Source organism: Chinchilla lanigera, unplaced genomic scaffold (assembly GCF_000276665.1).
Source record: "Chinchilla lanigera isolate Chin_1 unplaced genomic scaffold, ChiLan1.0 scaffold00049, whole genome shotgun sequence".
Lineage (NCBI taxonomy): Eukaryota > Metazoa > Chordata > Mammalia > Rodentia > Chinchillidae > Chinchilla > Chinchilla lanigera.
The window spans coordinates 3263534-3279318 of NW_004955450.1; the positions used below are offsets into that span (position 1 = coordinate 3263534).

The 15785-nt window shown below is 56.7% G+C and overlaps 1 protein-coding gene across 3 annotated transcripts in view; it reads right to left on the bottom strand.

The window, feature by feature from the left end:
* Window positions 1–9286: 9286 nt before the first annotated feature.
* Window positions 9287–15785, bottom strand: part of Arid3b (AT rich interactive domain 3B (BRIGHT-like)) — a 46001-nt gene continuing 39502 nt past the window's right edge. Inside the window, exons 5-9 of one of the 3 annotated variants that reach the window (XM_013518994.1) lie at window positions 14951–15134; window positions 13855–14144; window positions 13448–13687; window positions 12442–12540; window positions 9287–11516 (exon numbers count right to left, since the gene is read on the bottom strand). In XM_013518994.1, the coding sequence (XP_013374448.1) occupies window positions 11341–11516; window positions 12442–12540; window positions 13448–13687; window positions 13855–14144; window positions 14951–15134 (989 nt within the window). In that variant the 3' untranslated portion in view covers window positions 9287–11340. Of the gene's footprint in view, window positions 11517–12441; window positions 12541–13447; window positions 13754–13854; window positions 14145–14950; window positions 15135–15785 lie in introns of all 3 variants that reach the window. The other 2 variants (XM_013518993.1, XM_005393554.2) reach the window with 2 other exon arrangements.

Genomic DNA, 15785 nt, shown 5'->3' on the forward strand with positions numbered 1-15785 from the left:
GCCGGAAAATTTTGAAAAGTTCAGGAGACCTGCTGCTCTGCCTGGAACCCAGGGCAGTGGCCACACCAGCGGGATTGCTCTGCCCGGACAGGTAGGAGGACGCTGGTGTCTCCTCCCGCCACATAGGGTTGCCCGATGTTTCCATGGTTGCAGGTTCCTTCCCTACTCCCCCCGCCCCCGACCCCGTTTAGGGAGGAGGTCCTCTGAGATTCCTGTCCTGTCCCATCTGCGCTCTGACGGGGAAAGTTAGGCTTCCCACCGCGGGGACCCAGCAGTCCCTATTTCACTCAGGCGGGAAAGGAGCCCTTGCCCAGCATCTGTCCTCTCCAAACGCGGCAGCCTGGAGGACTTCTACGGGAGTCTACCGTTAGAACTTGTTTCCTTTATCAGGCTGGGTTAGCCCTCCCACTCTCTCCTCCTTACCTCATTCCTGCAGTGCTCCCTGGCGTCAGACCCAGGCTCTTTTCCCAGTCCTCACGGCTGTGCCCAAGTCCTCTCTTGGCTGAGGTCTGCCGCATGGGTCAAGAGCACCAGGCAGATGCCTTGTGTTGCATGTACCTGAACCCTGCAGCTCTCCTGTCCCTCTTCCTATCCCATTTGCTCCTGGGCTCTTGGGACCTGCTGCTTGGTGCCCCCCTAACCCTGCCACCTCAGCACTCTCCTGTCTGTCACATCCTGATTTGCCCTCTCTGGGGACAGCTGACTCGTCCTGGAGTCTTAGCCCCAGGGTAGAAGCCCTGAAAGGCCTTCCTGGGCTCCCCAAAAGGAAGTCAGGCTCGTTTGTGTCCCACAGCTTGTGTCCTTCTCTGGCTCCCCATAACTAGAATTCTGGCCTGTGTCCAACCCAGCTGCCCCACAGAGCGTGAGCCCATGGAGCCAAGCCAGGCACCCCATTTTTGGAGAGTCCCCACTTATACCAGGGAAGAGTGTGCAGTCAAGGTGGAGTTGTGGGTCTGATCCCAGGTTGCATGTGGCATGGGAGCAGGGCCAGGCCTCCTGGCTTGCTTTAGTGTGGCCCTGGACAGTGATGACGTGTGGGGACAACTTGATCAGGAGTCATCGCAGGATCCTGGAGTTGAGACAGAAGATCGGACTGTGCAGGGGCCGAGGCCAAGTGGATGGTGGCGCCACCCTGAAGGGGAAGGGCTGGGGTGGGCAAGGGCAAGTCAAGTGAGGGTGTAGAGGCTGCTCAGGCCAGGCTGTCCGATGCCAGGAACAGCGATGTCGTACAGGTTTCTGGCCCCCAGAGCACAACGTAGCTAACTAGCGGCCCCCAGATACTGCCCTAACCCTGCCCTCTCTAGGCTCCTGCAACAGGACAAGGAGTATTATGTATGGGGGAAGGTCAGCTTTGATGCTAGGAGGCGTTGGTGGGAATGCTAAGTCCTCCCTAGGTCCTCGCATGGCCTGAGCACTCTAGAGCATCTGTCCCATCCCACGCCAGCTGCCTGAGAGGATGGGACAGGTTTATGGCTGGTGAGCAGCAGCTGCTATAGTCAATGTCCCCAGCAGATGGGAGCTGTTGGGAGGGAGAATGTTCAGTGGGGCCGAGGCTGACTGGGGTTTGCCAGAGTCCTAAATCCTGGAGGGAGCACTTTGGGCCAGGCTGGGGTGGCGTGGGTTAAGTACACGTTCAACCCCAGGGCCTGGCTATCTTGGGCACTTCTGGCCACTGGACTGTATCAGTGCACGTGAGCAGGGATTGGCTGGGTCCAGTGGCTGGCTGCAGAAAGCAGGGGGCAGTTGGCAGAGCCAGCCAGGTATCTGCAGGCAGCACCAGCGGCACTAGCAGAGCAGGCCTGGGTGCTGTAGAAGCCGCCATGCAGCTGAGGCTCCGCCAGGCCTGATGTAAGGTGCTGGCTCTGCATCAGGAAGTGAGGCCCCATCATCTCCCCCAGTCTCCCTTGCTTTCTTGCAGTCCCCAGGAGGTCCCCTGAGCAAGCAGGGTCTCCTTGGCAGGATGACAGTGCCATCATGTTCAGGGCTGGTGCCCACACCTGGTATGTCCTCAGGATCTGGGGAATCTAAAGAAGAGGGGGCTGAGTGCCCAACAGGGCTGCCATGGTGAGCAGAGTTCTATGGCTGGCAGCCCTGGAGCTGTGTGGTGGATCTGAGAGGCACAGCTGGGCATGGCTGGAGGCAAAGTGGAGAGAAGAGCTTCCTTAGAAGCCGTCACCTGGGGACAGCAAAGACCCTGGAGAAAGAGGAGGCTGTGCACGACTAGGCTTCTTGGGGACATCACAGGTATCCCTGCGGGCCACCCTGTGACACCCACACCTTTAGTGACCCAGATATGAGCCTGATGATGCTCTGGGGTCCACTGCTCCCTGCCACATCCCACTCCACACCCTATACACATGGTCCCTGCTCTGTCATACCCCAGGGTCTGAGGCCATCAGCAGTTGCAAGGAGAGGTGGTGAGGTGGTGTCAGCCCAGCTGTGGGGGAACATCTGGAGCCTGCAGTGACAGATAAAAGCTATAGCTGTAGGTCCTTATAGACAGCCAGGGCCCAGAGTGTTGGTCACGCCCTACTTCATTGGAGGCTGCAAACCTGGGTAGGCCTGCCTGGTGGGGGGTGCCCCTGCCTGGTATGGCAGAGGACTAGCCTTGCAGCCCGCCCCAGGTGCTCTGGGCATCCCCAGGGGACCCTTCTGACATTTAGGAAGACCCTATGACCATCCAGCCAACTCCCCTCTGGGGCAAGTGGAGAAACTAAGGCCAGAGGGTAGGGAAGAGCTCACTGAGGGCCTGCCAGGACCACTTGGTGTAGTTGGCACTGAGGGTATCCACAGGGTCCCTGGGCCAGGCCTGCAGATCCAGGCACAGAGCTGGGGTGGACACAGGGCCACTATGAACACTGCCCAGGCTCGGGACACAGGTTCCCTGAGGAAGCAGTTGCTGTGGTCACCAGGTGGGTCCAGGTGGCTGGCAGGGCAGCCCCACGAGTGCTGGGCAGTGGCTGAGCCAGGCTGTACCTGCCTGCGCCTGGGGACAGAGACAAGGGAGCCTGGCTCTGTTCCTGGGAGCCTGAGGCTGGGTGAAGGATGCCGGGGACATGGAAAAGAAAGACCAGGAGAGACCACATGGAACAGGGCCTCCCTACAGGTACTGTCCCCATGGCAGTCACAGAACCGGTACCTGTTGCTGGCATGTGAAGATGTGCTTAGGGCTGGGTGCTCGGGGCTCTAGGACATGTGTGTGGGAAAAGGCCTGGGGCTAGTTTGAGCCCCACCCTCTTTGGTACCGGCAGAGCCACCCCTCTGCACTGAGGTGGCCTGGACAGGCCGCCTGGTAGGTAGCTGCTTGGGCCACTACTCAGATGTTCCTGGCTACGCAGGGGTGGGCAGTATCGTGGCCCTGTGGGCAGGAGCTGGGCTGGCCTCTCACAGCTGGGTGAGGGAAACCAGCCCAGAGCCCCAAACCGTCTCAGCCAGAGTCCGACTCCCTCCCCTGGGCGTCAGTGCTTCTGACTGTCACATTCTGGCTCTTTCACGGGGCACTGGGAAGTCCTGTGCCATCCAGTCCCGGCTGAGCCCGACTGCCAGCCCAGAGGTGGTGGGGGAGGGGGGTCATGGCCAGGATATGGGGGTTCTGGGGACCTAGGGGCCATGAGGGAGGCCTCTGTGCCTACCCTCTTCCCAGGTAACCTGTAGGGAGGATGTCTAGCTCAGAAGGAAATCACTGAAAAGGGGTAGGCTGGGGTCCATGCTGTGCCCAGACCACCCTATTTCACCAGCACACTGCAGAAACTTAGGAGGCGGCCCTGCAGACTGCAGTGGCAGAGTGGGCTGGGCCTTCCTAGCTGAGTGCTCTGTCCCCCTTCCCTCGCACTGCCTGCCTTTCTTCCTGCAGGCCAGCTAGTCTCTTCCCCTTCCCAGGATGCCCTAGCTTTATCCCATTCTTCCTTCCCTTCTCTGCCTCCTTTCCTCATGCTCCACCCTTCTCTGTTCATCCATTCACTCATTTCGCACTTACTACACATCTGGCCCTCTTCCTGCACAGGAGAATCAAGGTCCTCTGAAGCGTGTCTTGGGGCAAGCAGTTGTGGAGTGCTGTGGAATGGGCAGTTACACTTAATGTGCCTGATGAAGGGACAGGGATTGTGGCAGGTGGACAGAGTAGGGGGCAATAGAGAGCAAAGTCGCCAGGAGGATTTCTAAGCCTCTGCCCCTCACGGAGAAGGAAGATGAGGCATTTTTTTGTGGGGGGGGTGCAGCATGTGTGAAGGCCAGGAGAGGTATCTGTGACCCAGGTAAGAAGTGGCACAAGCGAGGGACACGGTGACACACAGAACAGGGCTCAGGTGTCCCTGGCTGCGTCCACCCAACTTTCATGGCAGCCTGCCCATTCTTCCTGACACTCGTTTGTTCCCTGGGCAAATGCACATGTGCACTGCAGACAGAGGTGCACAGGTTCCAGACACAAGTACACTCCCAGAAGTGCACACCGGCACATGGACAGGGACACTTAACGTGACACCTCGGAGCCATGGTGATGCAGTGCGGCTTGTGTCACGGCCTGGTGTCCAATGAGCAAGGCTTTGTTTGTGCGCCTTACTCAGCTCAGACACAATGGGGTGTGGTGAGCAGCGGCGACAGTGTCCAGTAGGATGCATCCATGGCTGAGGACAGTGCAGGCTTGTGCTTGCTGTTCCACTGACAGGCGCCTCACCCTTGAGTCCCTGAAGGGAGGAACTCAGGGGCCCCAGTTGCACGCCGAGGCCTTTTGGGAAAAGGTTGGAAAAGCTATTTCACGAGCATCAAGGGCTTAGGCTGGGAGGACTGGAACCTCCAGCCACTTCAAAAGCCCTGAAAGTTGCATTTGAGGAGCCTTCAGAGGGTGGGAGGAGCAACCTCTGCCTCCCTGTGCCACGGTGTCCTCAGCTGGGGCCTCGGCTGCCCTTCCCCTGGCTGGGTGCCTGTGTATCCCTCGGGAGAGTAGAGGAGCACTGAGGATAACTGGGAGCCTGCGGACTTGCTGGGCGGCGGGGTGGCTGTGGCCTAGAGCACACAGGGACAGTCACAGCCACACTGTGGTCAGGGCCTCCCTGCAGAAATCTCTCCCTGCCCCATGTCTGCCATGGGCCCCAAGATGCCTGGCATTGCTGAGGTCCCTGATTCTGTGTGGAGCTGGCCAGGGTTGGCCGGGAGGTGCAGGGTCCTTGTGTGGCCTGGTGCCAGCACAGTGCCCTCAGTCTTCCCAGCCAAGGCCTCGTGTGCTGGGCTTTGAACATTTTAAAGTGAGTGTCCATTTGCTGTGCCTCTGGTCATACCACGCTATTTCACACAGGAGATGGCCCAGAGAAGGGTGATCACTTGCTCTCGGTCATACAGCCCAACAGTAGCTAAGACCGTCTCCTACCTGCCCCAGAAAGGTGGCCACTCTTGTCACACTGCCTGTTCTGAGCTACGGGCACTGTTATCCTCAGTGGCTCTGGCAAGGTTGGTTTGAGGTCATTTGGTTCTCTCTCTCCTCACGCCTCTCTCCACTCTGCTGTGAGCATGCTCCCCACAGAGCTTGGTTAGGCAGGCCCTGACACCTGGGACTGCAGCTGTCATAGCTCCATTCCCTCCCACTGCTGATAGAAGCAGAGATGTGGGCAGAGGAGGTGGCCTGCAGCACTGCTCCTTCCCCACTGGGTTTCCCCAGCTCTATCCCAGTCTCACCTATTGGCTCCCAAGCTGTGTGCTGAGCCCGCGGGGCCTGTGTGCCCCTTCTGAATCGTTGGGACCTGAGCCAGCAGTCATTCTAGGGCTGAAGGCCTGACATACAAAACCTGGGAACTGCCAGCCGCCCAGTTCCTCACCATGTGGAGAGAACTAGGTTTCAGTGGAGCAAAAGGAGCTGACTCTCCCAGAGCAGAACTGGGGTCCCAGCACGAAGACATCAAGCTGAGCTTTGAGGTGGCCTTTAGAGAGACATCTTCCATGGTTCAGGGTCCTAAGTTCTGGGCTTTCTTGTGAGGAGCGTGAAGCCCAGCTGCCCGAGGGTGGCCCTGTCCTGGACTGTGAAGCAGCTCTGTGGTGAGAGCTTGCATGGCACGTGTGAGCCCAAGTGCCACCTCAGCAGTGCAAAAATACCCTGAACTCACCAGAAAGACTGAGACAACAAACCCCTCCTCTGCCTGCCTGTCGGATACTTGCTCACAGCCCTGCAGGGGCAAACACACCCACTCTGTCTTTGCTAACTTTCTGTCACCGAGACAGAATAGCTGGCATTTGTGATTTGGCTTCAGAGGATTCAGCCCATGGGCAGCTGGCGCCAATGCTGAAAGAGCATGGTGGAAAGCACCTGGCAGAGGACTGCTCCTCACCCCACGGTGGCCAGAAAGCACAGAACTGAGGAACTGGGGACAGAGTCCACCCTTCCAGGTCACACCTCTAGCAGCCCACTCTCCTGCCCAGACCACACCTCCAAATATGGCACTTCTGGGGTGGCAGTTTGGATTTACACCGTAACACACTCCCAACTAGAGGCTGCCCTACTGTCCTTCCCTGGTGCCCAGCCTCCCTCACCTGCCCCACCTGGTAGGGAACCAGCCCACTCTACCACCTTGGCCTTATTTTTCTTTTTTTGAGAGCATTATTGTTTCTTGACATAGGTTTCCCGTGTTGGCGATCCTCTCCCTCATTCTCCTAAGGTCAGGACTGCAGGTGGCACCCATGCCTGGCTCCCTTTGGCCTCATCTGTGCCTGCGCCCCTGCTGCTCCTGGAGCTTGTACCTCATGGTGCCTGAGCTCAGCAGCCCTCGTACTCTCCCTGCTCTGACTTCTCTTGCTTGATTCCTTCTCTCCTTGCCTCATTCAGAAGCCCCTTCAGAGGTCCCTTCTCCAGCAGTGACACACAGAACCCCTACCTTGCATCAGAGGTGCAGCTTACGTGGGAGTCCTCCCTTCTGCTGGCTCTGCGAAGTGCATGGGAGAGGGTGGTCAGTGCGTGTTGTCAGAAAAGCTTTCCTTGCAGCTGCTAAGGGGCCTCTGGAAAGTCCTGGCTGGATGCAGTGTGGCACAGCAGATACCTGGGTACAGACATTCCTGGGTCCTCATGTTGGGGAGAGGCCAAGGGCAGCTGCGTTGGAGCCTGAGCCCAGCTGTACCACGACTAGATCTGTGATCTCAAGCCCATTTCTGTTCCTCAGTTTCTTCGTTTGTAAAATGAGCGGGTAACTCACAGGATGGCACCAAGTGAGGCACCAAGTGGGAGCCTTAGTGCCCCAACTCTGAGATGTGAACCCTCAGGCTTGCTGCTCAACCTCTCTGTGTCCATTTACCATTTGCAGAAGGAGAAAACGGTCCCACCTTATGAACAAGGTAGACAGTGAAACTTGCCAATCTCTGTACAGAGCTGAGGGCATCAGCACGTGCGGCCCCTCCTGCCCATGTCCAGGGCACAAATCCAGCAGTACAGTCCCAAGCCCCGGGGCCACTGCACGCTCAGTGTGGTATGAGTCCCACTGGCCAGTGTCCTGCCCAGGACCAAGCAGCACCACACGACACTGAAGCTCATGCCACTGAGGTGTGCAAGCGCATCCTGGGCATCTCAGGTCACCACTGAGGTGGAACTGTGGGCAGTTCCTCTTGGGCAGAGCGCCTGTCTGTGACTTTGTTCCTGTTCCATATTCTTCCTTTTGCTTTTGTCTTAATAACTAAGCATTAAAAACCAACCAACCACCCATCCAACCACCCACCATCCTTACATCCTGAAAGGGCCTCACTAAGCAGCTGCCCCTAGCCTGGCCCCACAGTGGCCCTGTGCCCCTGCCCCCATATCAAGGCCCTGGAGGACACGTCACCTCTGTACCCCAGAGGGGCCCACTAACCATCCACGTGGGACCGGTAGCTAGGAGGTATCATACTTGTGACTGGGTGCCAGCAAAGAACTAAAGTGTTGGTTATTTCCTATAAAAGATTCTCAGTATCACGCCAGGCATGGTGGTACACACCTATAATCCCAGCACTCAGGGGGCTGAGGCAGGAGGATTGTTTCAAGTTCGAGGCCAGCTTGGACTATGAAGTGAGCTCAAAGGCCAGCCTGAATTGCATAGTGAGACCCTGTCTCAGACAAAAAAAAAGATTTTCAGTATCAAAAAGCAGCAGCTCAGACCTGTCCTGACACTACCCTTCTAGCACTTCCAATGGCAGAGACAGAGGTCTCTGCCAGCCTGCCATAGAGGGTGGCACAGGCAGGTGCACAAGTGCTGTTTCAGCCACCAGGGCTTCACCTTTGTATGTGTCTGGGCAGAGAGGCTGAGTAATCTGCGTCTAGCCTGAATCCTCCTGGTATGTCTGTCCGATGATCCACACCCAGCATGGCACCTGGCTCCAGGCCCCCTCTTAAAAGAGCCCAAGCCTATGTCTGAGTCAAAACACATCTTTTGAGGCTTAGAAGCGGGTACCCAAGTCCTTCAGCCTGGGTCCCTCCTGGCGCCAGCAGTGCTCTCTCCAAACCTTGGCTCCACCCTTGGCTCTCAGCACTGACCACAGATGCTGCTGTTTCACACAGACCAGCCCTGCTCTTCCAGTTGTAATGCTGCCACCTCTTAAAGCTTCTAGAGATGCCGGCTGAGCTGCCCCAGCTGCCCTGACCACAGAGCCTACTATTAAAAAGTCCAGCTGAGTGTGTTGCCACACACCTGTAATCCCAGCACTCAGGAGGCTGAGGCAGGAGGATTGTTGCGAGTTCGAGGCCAGCCTGGGCTACAAAGTGAGCTCAAGGCCAGCCTGAACTGCATAGTGAGACCCTGTCTCAAACACACACACACACCCTCCAAACAACAAATCCAGATTATGTAGGATCCTAAAGAACTGGTCTGTAGCTGAGCATGATGGTGCATACCTATAATCCCAGAGCTCTAGGAGGCTGAGGGAGGAGGATCTCAAGTTTCAGGGTGGCCTGGGCAACTTAACAAGACCCTATTTCAAACTAAAACATAAAAAAGGTTGGAGGTATAGTTCACGTCTAAAACCCTGGGTTTAATTCCCAGTATTGTAAACAAACAAAGAACCCCAAGTCTTTGCCCAGACGCTGTGCTTTCTCCCACTGTCTGGCCCAGCAGGTGCCAAGGAGATATCCTGGGGCTCGGGCCTGTCACGACACGGTGACTCACTGGAGCCAGTCTTGGTGACCAGGCCACATACTGAACACTCCGTTACCAGCAGATAAGCACGACCAAGTGCTCTGGGAAGGATGGGAGTGCCAGGGAAGCCAGGGACAGGGAGCAGCCACTTTGCCCCATCAACCTGAAGGCGCTCTCGCAGTGGAGGAGTCAGCAAAGCAACTGAGGCCTGCCATGTGAAGAGGTAGAGGTTTATTGAAATATAAACATTCAAACATGTAAGATAGAAAAGAACCACGACATATACAGACACTTGCTGCGAGGACGTCTGAGGTATGTACTCACTGCCTAGGCTACCTGTGTGCTACCACACTGCTGCTGGAATACAAAGAAGATGGAAAGGGAGACAAAGCACCCCCAGGGGCGCTCTGCCTGGGTCAGGCCCATGCTGGGGCACTGAGGGGCACTGAGGGAGAGGCCAGGCAAGTGGCCGGGGAAGGACAAGGGGAGTGCCTATGACCAGAGACCCAGTGTGCACCCCTGCATCCTCTGGGCGGGAGAGTCCATCCTTCGTGACCAAACCCTGAGAAGGACACTCTGGCCAAGTGTCTGACATATTCCAGAGGGAGGTAGGTCAGCGCTGGCCACCGGACCTCTGCACTGGCACCAGAGCCTCATCCCTTCCCTACCACGGCCCACCTGTGCTGGGAGGGCAAGGTTTGTGCAGGCAGAGGAGGGCAGCGTGCAGTGCGTGGGTGGATGGGCTGTGTGGGCACATGCATGCGTGTGCATGCACAGGCACGTGGAGGGCCAGGGCAGGGCCGAGGCGCAGGTCAGCAGAGTGACTGGCCAGGCTGAGGTATGTCTATGCACGAGCTTCTGGTTTCCCTTTCTCTTCCTGGACAGGACTGAGTGGGGCCCTGAGCCCAGGAGTCACAGTGGCAGCGTTCTGAACACTGAAGGTGCCTGGCTAAGATGGCCTGTGCAAGTGGCACCCTGTCTACTGGCAGGAGTAGCCTGCACCAGCCCTGGCATCTCCACTCCCACACCATGGCCATGGGCTCCAGCAGGTAGCGGGGCCCACGGCACACATGGAAGGGTAGGGGCAGCGGCATGGTCAAGGACATCCTGGGACTGGTGCAGTTTCTGGCCCTGCGGGCAAGTGCAGGCCTCTCCGTCCCACCCTACTGCCTCGGGGATCCCTGAGTCACTCTACCTGCTTCTGCCTTCCAGGGGGCAAGGGCAGGGCCAAGGGGCTGGCCACCAACTGCGCCTGGCTGAGGTGATCCGCTCTTATTTCTTATTTCTTTGGTGCTACAACAGCAACAACAAAAATTTAAAAATAAAAAACAAATAAAAAACAAAAGTCAGCAAAACACATATAAAAAAGATTTCAGAGATGCAAATACTTCCTGAAGACTCAAACATCAACAATTACAAATCTGAGGTATTTCAATGACCTGATATCGGCACATCTGGAGCTGGTGGGGCGGAGAGGGCCCCCAGAGATGGCAACAGGACAGGGACAAGGGAGCTACAGTGAGAATGGCCAACAAGGGCAACTGGGGAGCCTGAGGTAAGGGAGGGTTGCATGGGGTCCTGGGAGGGAGCTACTAGGGCCCAGGCAGCCCGAGCTTTCCTCCTTCCTGGCAGATGCCCAGAGGCCTGGGCCTGAAGCCTGCTCTCATGTGATTTCACGTTTCTCCCACCTGAGGGGGGCATGAAGCCCCAAGGTCTGATGCCAGGCTTGGATTTGAGGGACCCAGGCTCTGGCAACCAAGACCAGACAGGTGGGCTGGGAAGGCCAGGCCTACACTCAGCAGCTGAGAGCCACAAAGGCAGGCACTTGGCCTCAGCAGCCACACAGGATTTAAAAATTGTTGGGGGCCAGGCAGAGGATGAGACCATGACAATGGGGTGATGACAGAAAGCAAAGGGAAATAAATTAAGGGGGAAGGAAGTGGAGGTGTCCAGCCCCGTGTCGGCTTACAGATTGTCGATACACTGTGCCCCCGGAGTAGAAGGTGGGCGGGGACCCTGGAGGAAGTAGGGTACCCAGAACCCTGCCCAGGCCTCCAGGATGATCCCTGATTGGACAACGCTGCCCGGTCCTGCCCCGCCCACCTCTCCCTGCCCCCAGAGGACAGCAGGACCTGAATGGAGCCTGGACAGATGGACACACCCAGTCCCTGAACATTGGGCTCCATGAGACGAGGTAAATTCTGTGCGGCAGCTTCTGCCACTCCTGGCTGGAGGGCAGGGCAGAGGCAGCTGGGCGCTGCCGTCAGAGGGACCAGCTGGTGGAGGGCTCCGCACTGGGGGTGCCCCGGGACGAGGTAGGACTCTGTGAGCAGTGAGAGCCGCCACTGCTACTGCTGCCACCGGAGGTGCTGCCGACGACACTCTGGCCAGCAGGGCCTGTGATGAGGTGGACCACGGGTTTCTGGGCAAACAGCACGCCTAGGGGAATACACACAGCTCCATCACCAACAAGAACCCACTGCAGGCCTCCCCTGCATCCCTTGTGCCCTGCACCAGGTGGGATGCAGACAGAGGCCCTTGTACTCTGCTGGGATGCTGATGGCATAAACAGGTTGTGATAAACAGGCCCAGACCAGTGTGGTAGGATGCTGCAGGAGCACAGAGGGGTCCTAGAAGCAGGAAGGGTGCTCAGGGGCTGGAAAAAAGGCAGTAGCTGAGGGAAGTAGAAGCATTTCAGGGAGAGAAGACAAGAAGATATGAAGGTCTGGTCCCCAGCTCCTGCAGGAAGTCTGCAGGATGGTGCAGGCCTAGGGAAATGCCGTTTCCGAAGAAGGTACGGCTGCAGGCCTTCACACACCCTGCACTAGCCGCCTCCGCAGCTGGTGACATGCCATATCCTCAGAAAAACAAGCAGGTGACATCCGGGGCCCCACTCATGCAGGGGTGTTTGACAAGATTCAGACAGGCTGTCCCCATGCCCATCCCTAACCAGTGAAACAGCAGGAGAAAATGACTGCTGTTTCTATGAGTACTGAGTCAAACATCCTAGAAAGACTTGGTCAAGGTGCTAAATCAACTAACCAAGCAGGCTGATCAAGCAGAGCTCAGACTCTGCTGCTAGAGTCTCAGTCCTTAGTGCACTTTAAAGCCAGAAAGTGACAGACAATGCACTATGAGTGTTTTATGGTCAAAAAGGCGAGCCATGCATGGCAGACTCTGACTTATTGCACAGAGTCTAAGGGCATAGATACAGCACTGATTAAGACTCCTCACGCTGCTCAAAATGGTTACAGGAAGGGTTTCTGTCAGTGTAGAGGGCATTCATCATCCTGCTAAGAATCTGGAGGAAGCATCTCAGGTTCAGGGTTACCGAGGGATGGCACCATGGTCACCTAGAGCCTACCTGCATAGGTGGTGCCGTCGATGTCCACAGACATGTTAATGCTCCCAATGGTGCTTGGGGTTAGGTTCAGTGCAGCAGCCGAGGCCTCTCCTCTGTCTTCTAGTGGGGTGGGGAGAAAGTGGCCAAGTCAGGACTCCCACTGTGCTCTGGTACTGTTGGAGAGCAGCCATATGACCACCTCCTAAGCTCATGGGCTGGCAGAAACCTAGGCTCACCACATCCCCAATGCCCTCCTCTCCCAGTGAGCAGACTGGCCAGGCCCAACTGCAGGTACCAGCCCTGTCAATCAGGCTCACAAACCCTAACCAGGCCCGCTATGCATCAGCCTGGAAGCCAGGGAGCAACAGGCCAGTTCTGACTCTGAGGATGCAACCTGCACTACTGTTCCTTAGAGAGGGGACTTTGCCCCTAGCTCTTGGCCCTCCATGCCCACTTGGATGGCTGGCTCATGGCATCTCTGCCAGGCTCCGTCTTCTTACAACAGAGAGCCAAGGCTTCTTCCAGGTGAGCAGCCTTTCTCTTTAGCCTGGCTTTGTGCAGGACCAGCACACCTGTGCCCTCCCTAACTGGGTAAGCGGGGAGGAGCATGTCTGCTTCCTTCACACCCGCCTCCTTCAGCACTACTTTCTCAGCTTTGCAAAAATGGCAAAGGACAGGTGTGTGAGGGTTAAGCACGGGAGGAGAAATAAAGGAAATGCGAAGAGAAGTGGGCACTTGAAGTATGTGGGAGAGAAGGGAAAAGATGTCAGTTACGCTGCGAAATGTGTTTCCTACAACTATGTGTTCCCAAAGGTCTCTGGCACCTTGCTGCGCCTTGGGATGACAGGGTGTCACCCTCCTGGACCCAGCCACTGGGCCCTGTGTTGGTCTGCATCCAATGAGAACTGCAGTGCAGCCAAGCCCTTTGGTTTAGACAGATCAAAATGCTGCTGAGGAGGGAGCATAGCCTCTGGCTCCCCCGCACACTCCGAACCCATATGGCTCTCTCAGGGTCAGGAGTATGCACCTTGCCCATCCTGCCCCAGGTGTGGAGCTGGGGCTGCAGTGGCACACGCACCCCTGCCATTGATGCGTATCTTCACGGGTAGCTGCCGTGCCATGCTGAAGAGGTTACGCTGGAAGGCCTGCTGTACCAGGCGCTGCTCCTCCTCTGACAGCCTTGCCGCCTTCTTCTCGGCCGGCTCCCCTGACTCTAGGCGCTCCCGTAGCTGTTCCAGCGTGGCCATCCGGCTCCCTGCCTGTGGTCCTGCCAGAGCCATGGGCACAGCCAGGCGATTTGGCACGGGCACTGTGGCTGCAGGGACCCCATCACCTGCAAAGGAACTGAAGCTGGCCCATACTCACCCCTGCCACCCACAGCCCCATCTTACACAGGAGCACAGGGCTCTCCCCTCTCCCCAAGGGCCTGCTGACCTTTCCTGAGAGTGGCTGCCTGTGACAACCGAGGAGCACTAGCACCGGTGCTGCTGCTGGAGCCAAGCCCCAGGACTGGGAAGCGGATCCTGGGTGGCGAGAGAAGGGCAGGGGCCCCAGCAGTGGCAGTGGCAGTGGCAGGGGCAGTGGCAGGTGAGTAGCCAAAGAGCGAAGAGCTGTAGCTTGGCCGCCGGCCCTCCCTGCGGTTGCCATCAATGGCAGCCTGCAGCTCAGCTGGGGAGCTCAAGGCCTTCTTCTCACACTCATAGGCGTAGAGATACTTCATGTACCTGCAGGGAAGGAAGAAGCAAGGAAAACGACCCAAACCAACGGCATACACTTTGTACCCTTGAGAGATACAAAGTCCAAGCCTTCCTGGCCTCTTGACCTAGGAGCTCTGTCTTTTGTGTCATACGTCCCAAGAAGTCTCTCCAAGAAGCTTGCTACTCTGGTTACAGCTGTCTCTACTGTCTACCGGAAAAGTTCTAATAGGTAAAACCCTTCTTTGTTCAATAAGGCCATGCCATGCTCTCTGACTGATATGTCAGCTGTTCACTCCTTGTGTTTCAAAAGAAGAGATTCCTCTCTGGCTCTCATCTTCCACTGCTACTCTTGGTTTAGGCCAGCAACCCCATGGGGACTAAGTTCAGGCTGGGTGTGATGGGGTGGCCACCCGGGGCAGAAGTGCTCCTTGGCAGTGATGTCAGAGAGTGTGTGGATTTGAGATACACGGCTAAGAGGCCACGTGTGAATCTCTGCATGACCACTCAGGGGCTAGAATGGCCTTGGTCCAATTATTTAATCTTGGAGAATTAGTTTTGGTAATCTGAAAAATGGTACAATATCTCTTCCAGGCCTGACTAAGGTTTAGGGAAAAAGGAAAGGTAAAGAACAGGCACACAAGACATACCAGGTCAAGAGTGACTCTATTACCTGGTCTAGCAAAGCACTCATCTCATGAGCTCCCTGCTGGCTCAGGAATTCACTCCTCCAACTTACTGTATGCTGGAATTTCCTTCCTTCCTCCCTGCCTCAGGGATGAACTATTCCCTTTCCCCGGCTTCTCAGACTTCCTTCCCCAGCCCCGGCCACTCACTGGGTCCTGAGGGTGAAGGCGGCACTGGTGATGGAGGTGGGCAGGTTCAGGCCCTTGGTGATCTCCCTCCAGATCTTCTTGTTGATGATTTCCACCAGGCCTCCCTTCTCCGTCACCAGCTTGTACAGCATGTACAGGTCCAGAATCTGCTTGGCCATGATGGGGATACGGTTGATGGGGGTCCCTGTGATTGTCCAACGAGAAGGGGAGGGGCACATAAGACGTCCAGGCATGCTTACTGTTACCTGAATGGGAAACGGTGTTTGTGCATCTGCTTAGAAGTGGGATTCAACTCAAGCTCACCAAGCTTGGAAGCTACCTGACTAGTGTCAGTTCTCTACATCAAAGAAGACAGGGTCTTCCCAGGCTGTGTGACCTCAGGCAAGATGTTCAGCCTCTCTGGATCTGTTTTCTTATCTGGTAAATATGAGGGCCAGATGAGATGAATTCCAAGTGTTTTGTGTTTTTTGCTGGTAGTACATGTTGGGATTTTTTCCAGGATTTGGCAACTTCTACTCCTCTGGGAAACCTTTCTTGCCTTCCTGGTCAGGGAGCTCCCAGTAGCTGTCCACACAGTGTGTGTCTTCACCTGCGCCCTGCCCTTCTGCTGCAGGACAAAGACTCGGCTCCCTTCTCTCCTGTGTGCCTCACCACATCAATGGAGATGCTGGACACACACCACTCAGGGGAATGCAGAGGCACTCAACAGTTCTCTCCCCACTAATCACCCATCCCCTCCCTGGCCCCAGAAAGAGGGCGGGTCAGAGTAGCTTCCGCCTACTGGCCCTCGAGGGGAAGTGAGAGGAGCCAGGGACTTGATTAGGAAACCTGGCAC